This window comes from Chelmon rostratus, chromosome 2 (assembly GCF_017976325.1).
Source record: "Chelmon rostratus isolate fCheRos1 chromosome 2, fCheRos1.pri, whole genome shotgun sequence".
Taxonomy (NCBI): Eukaryota; Metazoa; Chordata; class Actinopteri; order Chaetodontiformes; family Chaetodontidae; genus Chelmon; species Chelmon rostratus.
Window position 1 is genome coordinate 12,520,499 of NC_055659.1, and position 14,807 is coordinate 12,535,305.

The 14,807-nt window shown below is 41.3% G+C and overlaps 1 protein-coding gene across 7 annotated transcripts in view; it reads left to right on the plus strand.

The window, feature by feature from the left end:
• The window catches only part of atp2b2 (ATPase plasma membrane Ca2+ transporting 2), a 67,348-nt gene that overhangs the window by 38,039 nt on the left and 14,502 nt on the right, over nt 1-14,807 (plus strand). For all 7 annotated transcript variants that reach the window (XM_041945912.1, XM_041945894.1, XM_041945920.1 and 4 more), the window contains 3 exons: nt 203-417; nt 849-1,091; nt 13,925-14,166. In XM_041945912.1, the coding sequence (XP_041801846.1) occupies nt 203-417; nt 849-1,091; nt 13,925-14,166 (700 nt within the window). The remainder of the gene's footprint in view (nt 1-202; nt 418-848; nt 1,092-13,924; nt 14,167-14,807) is intronic.

Sequence of the window (14,807 nt, forward strand, 5' to 3'; positions counted from 1 at the left end):
CAGCTTACTCAAAATCCTGATACTGGCACACATACATGTAAAGCAGACAACAAATTTGACTAATTCCAGGAATGCTTGACACACATTAAGTGACACTCCAATCACACCCCCCCTCTGTATCATCATCAGTTCTGTTTTTAAACCCACTTTCATTATACGTCATTCGGCTGCTCAGTTGATGACCTTTTGTATCTTTTTTCAGGTTTGCTCATGTCAGCCATCACAGTCATCATCCTGGTCCTGTACTTTGCCATTGACAACTTTGTGATGCAGAAGCGCCCCTGGTTGCCGGAGTGCACTCCCATCTACATCCAGTACTTTGTCAAGTTCTTCATCATCGGTGTGACTGTGTTGGTAGTGGCCGTGCCGGAGGGGCTGCCGCTGGCCGTCACTATCTCCCTGGCCTACTCTGTTAAGGTGAGAAAGATCGGACAAATGCCTTGCATACTTTGAGGCACTGTTCTACTTCTACTGTAAGTGCTGTCCATTTACACATTGTATGCATTTAGCAGGGTGTACATCTATGCATTGTACGGCACACATTTTTCATGGATGCATTCATTTATATATATATGCATTTAGTTTTTTTGCTACTTTCATTTGCTTGTGCAAACTTCTGAACCTCATACAGAGTGAAAAATGTGATTTGCTAGCCTATGTGAGGATTGGGTGTAGTTAATGGTCATCCTATGTGAAAAGTTTATTTGATTTAAAGCAGCAATCACAGAAACCAATTCTGATGAAGACCAAGTATGGAAAGCATGTTGCCTGTTTATCTAATTTGGCTGTCAATTTAAATATTTTCATATTTATTGAAACTCATCCTGATCATGTTTTCCTACCAACAGAAAATGATGAAAGACAACAACCTGGTGCGTCACCTGGACGCATGTGAAACAATGGGTAATGCTACTGCGATCTGCTCTGACAAGACAGGCACGCTAACCACCAACCGCATGACAGCTGTGCAATGTTACGTCGGAGATATGCACTACAAAGAAATCCCAGACCCTGGAGCTCTGCCACCCAAATCACTGGAGTTACTGGTCAATGCCATCTCCATCAACAGCGCCTATACCACCAAGATACTGGTAAGCCACCTGTATTGTAGAAGTGAATTTTAGAGGCCTTTCTTCTAGGGGTTGAACATGAAATTAAAGACATAATGTTACTGCATCAAATTCATTACTTATCTCCTACAAAATGGTAACCAAGTCTTTTTCATGGAATTTGAAACATCGTACTTTATACCCTTTATAGTGAACATCATATATGAGACTCTCTATGAACTCTCTATCGGATTATTTAAGATATTCTACAACACAAAAGCCCATTTAGTTAAAGAGACTTAAATATCTTGGGTTAGCTGCATAGATTTCGGCTCCCTCTCTGTGACAATGAGACCATATGATGAGAGCAGCCCTGAAACAGTGAGACAGTTCTGCAGTGCTTTCTTTTTGGCGAAGCAGGCAGTCTGTGTCCTTGGCTGCTGCTTTAGATTCATCAGGCATTCACTCAACTTATCACCTTTAGAACGATTGTGTAATTTTGTCTTATCTGATATTCAGAGCATAGCAGACTGTAATTGAATTCAGTCGGTCTAAGTGCTTGAGATGATCTCTTGTTTGCAGTGAATGCAGCGTTGAGAGATTTTCTCTAAGCCAATTAGACCTGTTTGCAAAAAGAAATTGATATATAGATAGATAGATTTGTAAATATGTAGACAGATGGACGGTTGGATTTTCTTATCTCAGAATCTGAAACCTGTTTGCAGTGATATTCCTTCAGGCCACATGTTTGATACATAATAAAGCTCTTGGCAAAGATGTTTTTGTCAAAGCAAAGATTGCCAAGATCAGGATGTCTTCAGACTGGTAGAGCAACATGCCTGAGTAATAATTTTCCTGGCATGACCATGTGTACTCACCTGCACGCACACACGCACACACACACACACACACACACACACACACACACACACACACACACACACACACACACACGCACGCTGTACCATTTGTACCCGTCTGTGTATCACTATCCTTGTAAACCCCTGTAGAGTCTATTCATTGATGGCTGACGAACTGACAAATGCCCTGATGGACCTTGCATGGGAAATGAGCTGAGCAGGCAGGACATCTGCGATAGAAGGATCCCACAGATTTCACTTCCTACCCCTCAAGGCATGATCGCAGTCTTAGGTTTTTAAGATGGAGAGTTACATATTTTGTGTCCACTCTGGTTTAACTCATCTTTGAAACACAGTAGATACATTTTGGCAATGCAGTTATTTCTGGCATACAAGTAGCATAATTGTGCCTTCCAGGCTTTACACCAGTGAGTACAATGATTTTTAAAAATCTTTTCAACAGGGTTCACGGAGCACCTATCTAAATATGTAAAACAATGACAACAATGAACATGGCGTATTTATTCCCATTTAGCCCTACTTTTCCCTGTGTTTCTAAAGCAGGCCCTTTACCACAGAGAATGTTCCTGTTTAAATAAAGGTTTTGTTGTCTCATCTTGGCCAGATCTGACCTCACACCCCACATTCTACTGTTTCTAGCTACTGTCAGTATACTAATAGAGTACTTTGATTTACAGTGGATCTTGCAGTTGCATCTTTCCTCCTTTTTCCAAAACCCAAAATTGTGACTCTGCATTTGACCCAGACTTATAGCCTAGGTTGTAGTCAGGACCACTCAAGTCCTGTCCAAGACAAGTCAAAACCAAAGCAGTCTCGAGATTATGTTAGAGTCCAGATGCAGGTGGAGCTCAAATGAACACTGACAGCCAAGAAACAAAATAGTGGCCATTTAATGTCAGTCTATATATCTATTTCTTACAGAGTGGAACAAGTTAACTATGAAAGTAAGATATATGTTATGTGAAAAACCAGCAGAACAGGGCAATTAAGTATTTTGTGTCTCTAGTGGGAACTACCTGTAATAGGCGAGTGCAGTGGCCAAGAAAAAAATGTGAATCTTTTACATTATTAAAAACTTTGTGAACGTTGTGTTTAGCCACATGGTTCAAATAGTGATTTAGTTTGCTGAACTGTGAGGTTGCCTCAGTTCCCCTTTTCCCTCAGCATTTCTTTACCAAGACATGCTACATTAACAAGCTGTTATCCCCCTTAGAAAAACCTGGAGGAATGCATTGCAGCATTACATCAGACTATTGTACCTCCATAGCTGCTTAGCTCAACGGAATTAAACACCGGCAGAGCGCAGCTTAGACTTTGTGGATTAAATGGCACATTTATTCTGTTTTATAATCTCTTCATTCATAAAAGAGGTTACCTCATGCATCAAAGTCGAAGTTAAACTTAGGGTAAACTTTGAATGATGTTAGCTTAAATACTGTACCTGTATTGTTTGCTACCTTCCATCCACAGTAATTACCTACAGCATGTGTGCTGCACTGCAGCTAGCACTTAGCTACCCAGCTACTACACCGCATTCATATTCATACATCCTTATACATACATTAATTTATCCATGCCCATGCATAAGTAAGTACACAGTACATACATGAATAAATGTAGAAAACAGTAGATAGTACAGTACTTGTCGGCATGGATGTGTTTATTTACTGAGAGCTCTTATTAGAATGAAAGAAAGGAACAAAGGCAAAGCAGGACAGAGAAGGACAGAAGTAATTAAGGAGTGAAGTGAGCTCCGAAAGCAGGATGCAAAGGGAAATTTCTGAGGAATATTTAGTGCATCCCTCTCTCCCTCCCCCAGCCGCCCCCACTCCTTCAGCACCACTCTAGCCCTGCAGTATGCTGGCTGGTGTGTTCTTATATAAGTGGCCAATCCTGTGGGATGCCAGGATGGCTATGGAAGTCTTTGATGGCCACCACACAAAGGCACAAAGGCAAAGAGGCAGGCTTTGATACCCATATCAGTCCCCCTACTGCCTCTCTGGCCTCATAATACAGCCAGTGGTATAGCTCTACTTCTTCTGTCAGCACATACAGAGTCTAAAGTGAAGAAGCCTCATCCTCGAGGGAGAAATTCACACACATTTACACAATGAATCCATGCACACGTACAGTATACGCACGCTCAAAGTGTCCATGCACATGCTCATAGATACTACAGCCATGTGCACACATGCAGTTATTTCTTTGTTCTGGAAAGACCTGGCATGCATGCATACAAATAAGCAGATTCTTAACACTGGATTCTTAACAGACCAGTTTGCCTTGGATATCTCTTGCGGACAAATCAAGTGTGATACAAAGTCATTTTTGAACTGCATTCGGTGACGTCAGTACATACACTGACGTCATTTCAAAGGAACATGCGTCATTGCCAGTGGCAAAAGCCTCATAGCAAGCAGTCGCCCCATTGACTTAGCCCTACTTTTATTCATTTATTTTTCTCTTAACTTTCACTCAGCATTCTGAGTTTTTTCCATTATATATGTGGCATATTAACATTGTCGCCAAGAAGGCTTCACTGTGTAACTTACACTGTGTAACTAGCGCGGTGCAGATGCACACAAATACACACATCTGTCATATCAGGCATACTCACTCTGTAGGAGGTATTCAGATCACAGGTGTATGTTCTCGCAGCACAGCAGCGTGTGTTTAGCATGGCTGTGTGAGTATCCTGGGAGATCAGTCTCATGTTGCTTCAACCACCTGCTCAGGTCATTATTCCGGTCAGGGACAAGAGAGGTAGATAATACACACACACACACGCACACAGACACACACCTATACACACACAGATGGCTTTAATTGCCAGGGATAGGTGCTTGGGGAAAGGGAAAGACATCTACAGTAGCTCAGTATCTAGTTAAAAAAGATGAACTCAACTGAACGTGCCTGATGTTGCAACCTAGATTCAGTTCATGTCAAACAGGAATACACTCCATTTATCATTGTTATTGTTTGTGATTAAAAATGAACCGCCTCGTTTTTGTTCAGTTGCGAGAGGCGAGGTCCTGATATAATTGGCTTTGGCTCACAGTGCTTTTGTCATCTGGACATTGCGTGCTTGTTTGCACAACATGGAGGAAAGACGAGAGTGTCTTGAATGTCTTTAGCTTGAAGCGCCCAGTGTCCCCATGAAATAATTTTGGACACTGAGAAGGAGAAAGAGATGGAGAATCAGTGGAGGCAGCAGGGACAGAGAAATCTTCAGCAGATTTCTGTCCTTCTCTTCTCTTGTTCTCTCATCGTGTGTTCAGCACTTGCTTACAGACTTGACAGTGGTGCTGAGATGGCAGTGAAAGAGAAGTCGTCATCACATTAGAATGACAATGCTTTGATGTTTCAGAGACACGAAGCTCAATGGGTTCCCTGCATCTCCCTCACACATGACATGAATGATTTGATGCTTTCAGTGACTGTTTTTTTAGTTTTTTTCTAGACCAGTTAATTACACAGAAGATTTATGTAGAGAATGCGAACACTTTAATTTGGCAAGATTATTTTATCAAACATGTATAATCTATAGTATAGCATAGAATTAATGCTTGTGTAGCCTTTAACCCCTTGACGCCTGAATTTATTTAGAATTATATTAAAAAAATCTTGTGTTTTTGCTTTCAAATTGATCATAAATTAAGAGGAGTTTGTTAATTTTTCTGTAGCACATACAATAGATATAAATTTTGGTATGATGCAAATTAGCGACAACAGGCGTTAATGCTTAAATGCAATAAAAGTACTTTTTTTCAAAATTCATAATTTCTCTTTGGAGATTAATAAAGTATCTATCTATCTATCTATCTATCTATCTATCTATCTAAAAGCCACAAAATTGTTTACAACTATTTACATTATAGCACCAACTAGAATAGGGTTTCACATTTTTTTTGTCTTGAAAATTCATTTATTTCATCAAAAGAGCCACAAATTGGCTTACAACCATTACATTGTAACAACAACACAACGGATGTAGTTTTCACTTTGACTGGTCCGACGAGAAACCAGTGCTTGCAAAAGGTTCGTAGGTGTGTGTTGAATATGCACAAACCAGCATTAGAGGAATGCATGCGCGATTCGGCTGCAATGCGGATTAAAGTGGGATGATGCGAATTTGCGACAATCAGCGTTAAGGGGTTAACAAATATCCATGATTTGTTACATATAACCAGTTAAACCTACAGTCTGGTCACAATACCAGACTTTGTCTTAACTTTACTCAACCCTAAAGTAAATTTACACACAACACATACACAACTTGTGCAGCTTTGGAAGTAGCAGAAATCCCACAGCCATGAACTGTATGTAAATGCATGTGTCGCTGTGAATGCTGGCGAGACCAGGTAATGATTCTACTGCAGCTACATCTTTCCTCTCTCAACTCTAACCAGCTAATTAATAAGCCGCCAGTCACACAACAAAGGCAACGCCCAGGGTAGAGCAGCTTTCTGTATTTGGAGCTTTGCAAGTCTGTGATGCCAGAATTTGCAACTGTTCGAAACCAGAAAGTAACAATTATGATGTTAAAGTAAGACACAGGGAATCTTAAATGGTGGCAAGAGCCGCAACACAATCAAAATCTATGTAGGTACAAGTTCCTGTTGCTTTGTTATTAGCACCATGGAGAGATTAGATCACTACATGGCAACTCTCGCTCTTTGATGCAGAGAAAAATAGACGCTCAGACATGCACAGATTTTGTTATAGCAATTATATAGTTACTGTATTTTCTAAAGATTGATATAAATTACCTGCCGATATTCATTTATAGGTTAAAAAACGTATACAAGGAAGTGTTATTGTTGTTATAAGATATTATTGAAAAGACAGATTTGATACAACACTATGAAATTAGATTTGGTATTAATTTACATTGGAGACGCATGTCTTGTCCTGTTGTTTTTGAAAAATCAAATGCCTGCAGCAGAAGGGCAAATAAAAGATAAAAAGAGAAATAAAGGAAATAAAGGCTTAATGATCGAGGCTGAAAACAAATTTGGCAAATTATGTAGCAAAGAGGGAAAGAGAGGAAGGGATAAGTGCAAAAAAATGATGAAAGAAGATGGGAAAATTATACAAGAAGAGGAGAGAGGAACCACACTCGCGTGACAAGTGTCCTCATCATGGACTGGAAGACTGTATTACTGCCCTCCAGCATGCCTCCAGGCCTTAGCCCAGTTGGTGGGTACAGTCATGTGGAGAGCTAGGATATCATCCACGCCTACATGCAAAGAGGGAATGAGAAGGAAGGAGGAGGCAGGGGGGAGGTGGGCTGCCTTGTAAGAAACAAGAGAAACTTACAGTGAGGAAGAGGAGGTCATCCTGAGCAAGGAAGGAGGATTCTGATACACGGGACTTAGAGAGGGAAAGACAGGATAGAAAGTGTAAAATCAGGGACAGGAAGAGACAGACAGAGGAGTGAAAGGGTGGAGTGGATTTGTGAAGAGATGAGGAAGAAAATGGAAAAGAAGGAGAAGGAACAGGAGGGTTGGATTAAGGAGAGCCCCAGGTGGAATAGGAAGTAAAGTTGCCAGCTCTCCCTCTGGCATATGTCCTCGCCTGCGGGAGCACCCAAGGACCAGGGAGAGGGCAGCTGGTCCTAAGCCACGTCCAGGTCAGGACGTGCCAACCATAGCCCAGTCATGCCAACATTTGGCGTCCCGTGCCAGCAACTGTCCTTGTGCGTAGAAACCCACGTCAAGCTAAACCTCTGCGGATTCTCTGAGAATAAAAGGCAGCGGCGTTGCTGTCTGCCTTTTGTTTATCTTCTCTTTCTTCATTGCTCTTTTCCTGCTATGATTTGTTTTTGCAGCAGCAGCAGCCTCTGTGTTTTCCCACAAAGCGGCAGGAGTTGTGCCAAATTAATTTTAGTGACGTGTCCTTGATTCAAAATCTGCTTTGTGATACAAAATGTGCACACAGTTTGTGCTTTGATGTAATGTGTGAATGCTGTAATGTGTAGCTCCCTTTTGTATATTTGTATACTTTCAAAAATTACAAATTTTAATTCCCACAAAAAACAAAAAACAAAAAAAAAAACCCTCAAAGGCATTGTTTAGTCATATGATTGAGTTTTGGCTCAAGGAGCACTTAAACAGCCCAAATGTAAGATGAGCTTGATTATAAGAAGAACCTTTGCAGCACCTGTTTTGGAAGGACTCTCTGAATGATGAATACATAATGTAGTTTATGTGCTTAATGAGAGACGGGCCCACGAATGAAATGTCAAGAAAACAGACATTGTCTTAGAGAACATTTGGGCCTGAATAGTGATTAAATCCCATATGACAGGAAATTTTTATCGTATTGGAAGTAAAACCTTTATTTCAGAAACAAGCCACAGAATTAATTCAGAGAGCAGAATTCATCTTAATTTGTATAGACATCACAAACTAAGGGAAACTGCATAGTTAACAATTGGGATTACTGACAGCCATTGGCCAAATAGCTTCTTTTTGGAATAAAATGGGTTGAATGTTAAATGTATGACTGAAATGAAATTTGTCCTCTTAAGTTCAGTTCAGAGTGGAAGTACTGAATTACTTCTTTTCTAAAAGTTCTGAAGTTATGACATGCAAAGCAAAAATAATGCTAGCATCTTTGAATTTGTTTTATAGAGCAAACACCTCTTATTACCTGAAGTTTTTAAGAATAATACTTCCTGTATCATTTCCAGCAGGTCGTTTCCATTTAGTTGTTTAGTGTGGTGTTTTTCTGTTGCTGGGAGCCTATTCTCCCAAACACTTAGCAGCCCGTGGAGATGAGACCATTTGTTCCATCCCCTCATTAGCCAATGACAGGCAGTGTCTTCCTGATGTAATCATTGGTCATTAGGAAGAGGCATTAATTCTGTTATTTACTGCAAACTCGGTATAAAGTATTTATACTCATGTCTGTATCTGTGAGACACACAGCTGAACATTAACCAGATATGTCCAATTACTAGGTGAACATGGGCCAGCAGTCTGATTGGGTTTTAATGATTAATGAGATTTTAGCTGACTTTCTCTCGAGCTCTCAGCTGGAACCCCGGGCTCATAGCAGCTGCATCGAAACGGACATGTAAAATATGTCTGAGCCTGAATCGATCAATAGTCATTGTTTCTCAAGAAATTGGGGTTTCAAAATATCGAGCTGCTTAAGCAAACATTGAAAGCAGATATATCACCCAGTAGACAGATGAATTAAGCTTTTATAGAGGTGCGCAATGTCTAAGCCACATTTCCACAGATCCCTCAGAATGCCTCCGTAGTATTTGCTTCATTTATTGTAGGATTTACTGGGAAAAAACACACAGGAAAGCGAAAGTTAAGACAAGTCATGTCAATTTAAAATTATTTAGCCCAACATTTGTCTCAAAGAGCTTTACAGTCTATGCAGCATACAGTACGACAGCATACAGGTCTATCCTTAGACCCGGTTCAGATAAGGAACAAACAGCAGCAGAGGAGGGATAACTTCTACACAACAAACAAACATGCAAAGAGTGTCCAGTGCACAGAGTAGACTGAGAAAAAAGCAACAGTAAGTTAATTTAAACACAAGATACTTGTGCTCAAAAAGAGGATTCATTCTCAGTGAAGAACCTTGGAGCTCTAATCTGCCTCTATACCTGCCAAAGAGCAGTGATTCCTAACACGTCTCTGGGGGTCGTCAGGTGGAAACCTCCCTTCAACAGTGTTTCGCCTACTTAGTCCCACTACACCTCCAGGAGGTTAGGCGGTGAACTCCGGCGTCCCAGAGTCACCCCCCCTAGTGCCAGTTCACACTGCTCCTACACAATCCAAACAGCACCGCCACGTTCAACTGACCCAGAGATGCTCCAGGTAGTGGCCAGTACCGATGCTACCATTTAACTATTGCTAATGCTAATGCTAACCGCTAAGAAGAACAGAAGAAGACAATACAGTTCCGATGCTACCATTTAGCTAATGTTACGTGCTAACCGCTACCTGCTAAGAGGAACAGAAGAAGACAATAAAGCTAGATTCACCTATACTGTTAATGTTAATTGCTAGCTACCAATACTAACTGCTAAGATACTATCATACTCTCACCGCTTTAGCTATTGTTAGCTGCTACAATGCTACCACAGGCCTAGATGCCACATGTAACTGCCGATTGCCACACTACCATCATCTACACCTGCCTCTCACCAACTGCACCAAAAAAGCGGGGTGGGAATACAAACCCTGGTTCGGGTAGGGGGTGGAAAATAAAGAGGTAGAGTGAAAAGATGAAAGTAGGGATTGGATACAGACCCTTGTTCGGGTAGGGGGTGGAAAATTTAGAGGGTGCTGAAGGTAGAGGCCTAAACCACAGACTAGATTTAACAGCCTCTTCTAACATTTCCTTCAAGAAGCAACAAACCCTACCATTTCCTTCAAGAAGCAAACAAAACAGGAAAACAGCCAAAAAGATCAAAAAACAAGCCAACTCTGTATCTTACCACGCAAACTCACCAAACTCACCGCATGGTCCCAAAGAGAGACTCTAGCTGGCCACACCCCCACCTTATCTAAACTTCCTCTTCCTGGTTCTCTTCCTATTGGCAGGGGGAGAAGATGGGGCGGGGAAAGCAGAGCAGAGGAGAGGTGTCTTGTTCAGACTTTAACCTCTGCCCCCCCCCCCCCCCCACTGTCCCTATTTCACCCCCCAACTACTATTATTTCTCCTGATACATATCCACTGACTAGACCTCGCAGCCTCATCTGACATCTCCCTCACTGTCTTCCTTAAATTTTGCCCTTGCACTCCCAGCTCCCTCAACAGTGAAACAGCTGACCCTGCAACAAAACCTCTACACCCCACTTCAACCGGACAGACCCTGGTCTTCCATCCCCTCTGCTCAGATTCTGTCTTTAAATCTGCATACTTAGTCTTCTTCCTTTCATAAGCTGCCTCCACTGAATTTTCCCAAGGGACTGTTAACTCAATAAAAAACACAGTCTTTTTACTCATGGACCATAAGACAATGTCCGGCCTCAGATTACTATAAACTATTTCCTGGGGCACAACTAGCTTTCCTCCCAAGTCGACCTGCATTTGCCAATCATCAGCCCCTACCAGGCAGCCACCTACCTGCCTTCTCCCTGACTTAGCAGCTCTATTTTTCTCCCCCTCTCGAACAAACTGCACACCTAACCTCTCCTTTCTAGAACTTCCAGAATTCACCTGCTTCCTTCTCTCTTCAATGCCTGCGGCTAAGCTTCTCAGCACCTGATTATGCCGCCATGTATACCGGCCTTGTGATAAGCTAATTCTACAACCTGACAAAATGTGCTTTAAACTTGCTGTACCTGAGCAGAGTGGGCACGATTGATCGCCCTGTACCCAGAGGCTTAGGTTCTGCGGGGTTGGCAACACATCGTATGTCGCCCCTATCAGAAATTTAATACGGCCTTCCTCCATATTCCACAGGTCCCTCCAAAATTACACTATGGGGATTAAATGACAGTATTAAGTGAATAATCAGTCACCTTAAAACAGTTTATTAGCATTATCTATCAAAGCCTCGTTAGCAGGTGGACAAGAACAGTTCATTAGATGGAGAACGTGAGCGTGCCAATTCCTACAAACCATTAATGTGAGTATGAATGTGAACTGCACTGCCGATGCGGAATCTCTCTCAACACATTTTTGCAAGTGCTGAGCGAAGAAAACAACAAGACAAAATGTCATGCTATCCTTCTAAATCTAATCCTGGTCGGAGGCTTGTTTAGACGCAGAACAGCAAGCCTGCAGTAGGTCTATTTTGGGGCAAATAGCACAGACTGAAGGTGTCTGCTTTGCAGCAAGTCAGAAGCACTATGTTCACCGTGCTTTTGAGATGCCGTGCTGTGGGTGTACGTGTATGTGCATGTGTGTTAGAGAGAGAGAGTGTACCTGACAAGCTGTTCTTTAGCTGTGAGTGTAGGTGTCAAGTGTACTCTTGGTACTATATAGCAAGACCCCAGGGAGACTAGTGCCAGCAAATAGGGAACCAAATGTAACCAGTCAGGACTGTACTCCACAGGTCTGATTAACAGCAACACTGACTTGCTATTTGCCATCAAACATTTGATTTACTTTGCCCAAATTGTGCTTATTTCCTTTTATCAAGCCAAAATGAATATCAGCTTGAGTGTGTGTGACTATGTGATGAGGCACGTTATGAGTAATGACAGTAAGAATTGCACACTCTCACATGTGTCAGGGCTTATGATCATCAGTGTCACCACAGTGGTCAGTGTGTGAGTGTGTGCAGGATATTGACGATAATGAGATTTGTTGTATCGCAGTGGCTTGAATAGAAAACAGTGCATTTTCAAAAAAACAAAAAACCATTACGAGTCACATTATATGCTTTATTGCTTGTATTGCTGTGTGATTTGACGGTTGAGAGAGAGTGAGTAAATAGAGGGAGGCTCAGGATATGCTAATAAATAAGGACTGGGAAAAGATGAAAAGGGGCGATGGAAAGACTCGAGGACATGTGTGAAGTGAGATGAGTGAAAATCCTGTAAGAGAATCAGAGCCAAAGAGTAAGAATCCCCAAGTGGCAGGGAGAGCACCCTCACCCCCCCCCCCCCCCCCCCCCCCGCCCAAGTCTCTCCTTCCAAGTATGCTTTGCCCAGTGTTACCATGGCAACGCTGAGTCTTCCACAAGCTGACCACATGCACACAGTCACACACTTGCGCATACAGTTAGTGTGTGTTCAATTTCACACGTAAATTGTTGCACCTGCACAGCTTTGAACAGGCGCATGCATGAACTACAGTTAAAGGCTCCACTGATGATAACCACACTCGAGATAAGAGAGGCTGAAACATCACCAACTGTGCAACATTTCCTTGCTGCTAAACGCATTTAAATATCATCAGCAAATTAATCAGAAACAGGTTTGATAACTGAATGGTTGTTTTTTCAAGCAAAAAAATTGACATTCTCTCTGGTTCCAACCTTTTTCTTTGTTTTCTATGACGGTAAATTGACAGTCTGTTGCATAGTTGCTTGGCTCTTTACTAGTCATTATAAAGCTCTTTTTAAAGCCTTTTTCTGGGTTAGAGTTATTAAGAGTTAGTGTTAGGTTACAAGATCATAATTCAGATCAAGTTCCCTATGACCAAAAGTAGTTATTAGGAGGTTATTGAGGGAAAACTCTTAGTTAATGGCCTAGAAGTTGCAGAGTGTGGTCATGCAGAATGGGATATGAATAAGTGTTTCATAATGACTAATAAACAGCCAAGAGCCAGCAACTAATATGCATGCTAATAAGAAAATAGTTAATGATGAATATTTGTACCTTAATATAAAGTGTCATCCAAGAAAATAATCTGCATGTTAATTTAGAATTTAAAAAAAATCTAAACATCATATTAGAAATATATTTCATGCATTTTATCTAAAACAAACTGACTCCACGTTTCCACACACACAGTCCACGCAGTCATGTAGAAATGTGGACACTGAAATGCTCACTGAACCGGAGAAAAACACAGTTCCAAATGTACAATTAAATGTCCAAATTTACCAAATGTCCAGATTGCACTGGGTTGAGCCGTATGCCTGAAATAAGAACATTCAAATTTGATTCCATCTATCTCATCTCCTGCCCTCCCACACAGAGCAACCCCTTCACCTGCTAGCTGGGTAATTACTGCTAGCAGCTATTTCAAGCCTTACATTGGTCGCACTGCGCTGAAGAAAAGAGAATCTCATTGATTGAATAGGTCACAGAACAAACAGCATAATCTATTTGTTCCTAAAACGTGTTCAACTGAATGATCTCTGCGCCAGGATTGTCTTTCTTTACAATATGAGAAAGCACAACTAAAGAATAGAATGTAATTATGTATGCGTAAAAGTACAGTTTTGTACAGTGAGAAAAAAATATAATATAGCTTTAAATCATCAAAACTGGGAAGTTAAGAGAACAACAACCAGAAATTAAAAAATAGGCACATTTATTAAAATCTCTTCCTCTGCCTCTCCAGCCCCCAGATAAGGAAGGCGGTCTGCCGAAGCAGGTGGGAAACAAGACAGAGTGTGGCCTGCTGGGATTGGTCTTGGACCTGAAGCGGGATTACCAGCCAATAAGAAACCAGATCCCAGAGGAGAAGCTTTACAAAGTCTACACCTTCAACTCTGTCAGGAAGTCCATGAGCACTGTCATCAAATTGTCTGACGGGAGCTTCCGCATGTACAGCAAGGGAGCCTCGGAGATCGTCCTCAAAAAGTGAGTCTGCTTCTCAAATGAGTCTGATAATGACTGCAGCACATAACCTTGTTGTACGGTAATATGATATAATCAAGTGCTGAAGTATTACCAAATGTATAGAAAATCCATTCTGAGTGCATAATGTACTTGAGGGTATAAGCTGTGCAGTGAGAGTGGGCTAGACTTTCCACTGAAAGGTCACATAATTGTGACACTTCACATTACATTACAATAACAGCACGGTAACAAATGAGTAGCTCTGAGAAAAACATCAGAGGCAGGTATAAAGCCTCCTCCGCCCACTGGAGGAAGGAGCAGAAATTGCCTTTTCACAATGAACGACATAAAGATGTAACATTAAATTGTAAAATTAAAAATAATATCTGGTGGGTTTGGTAGACATTGTGGATTTAACACATTGAACATGAATACAGATAAAGCTTAATTGAAGATTATATGCAAGGCTATATACACATTGTTGCCAAAACTGACTAAAGTCCTAAAATGACTTCATAAATGAGAGTTAATTTGCTTTTTTAGCTGTCTTACAGGAGGTTATTTCAATCCAGGTCTTTGTCTTGCACTTTATTTCAGTACACATGTTTATTATTTAGCCAATGGGATGTCCACTTACCGTAAATAAGCACTGATCAGCAGCA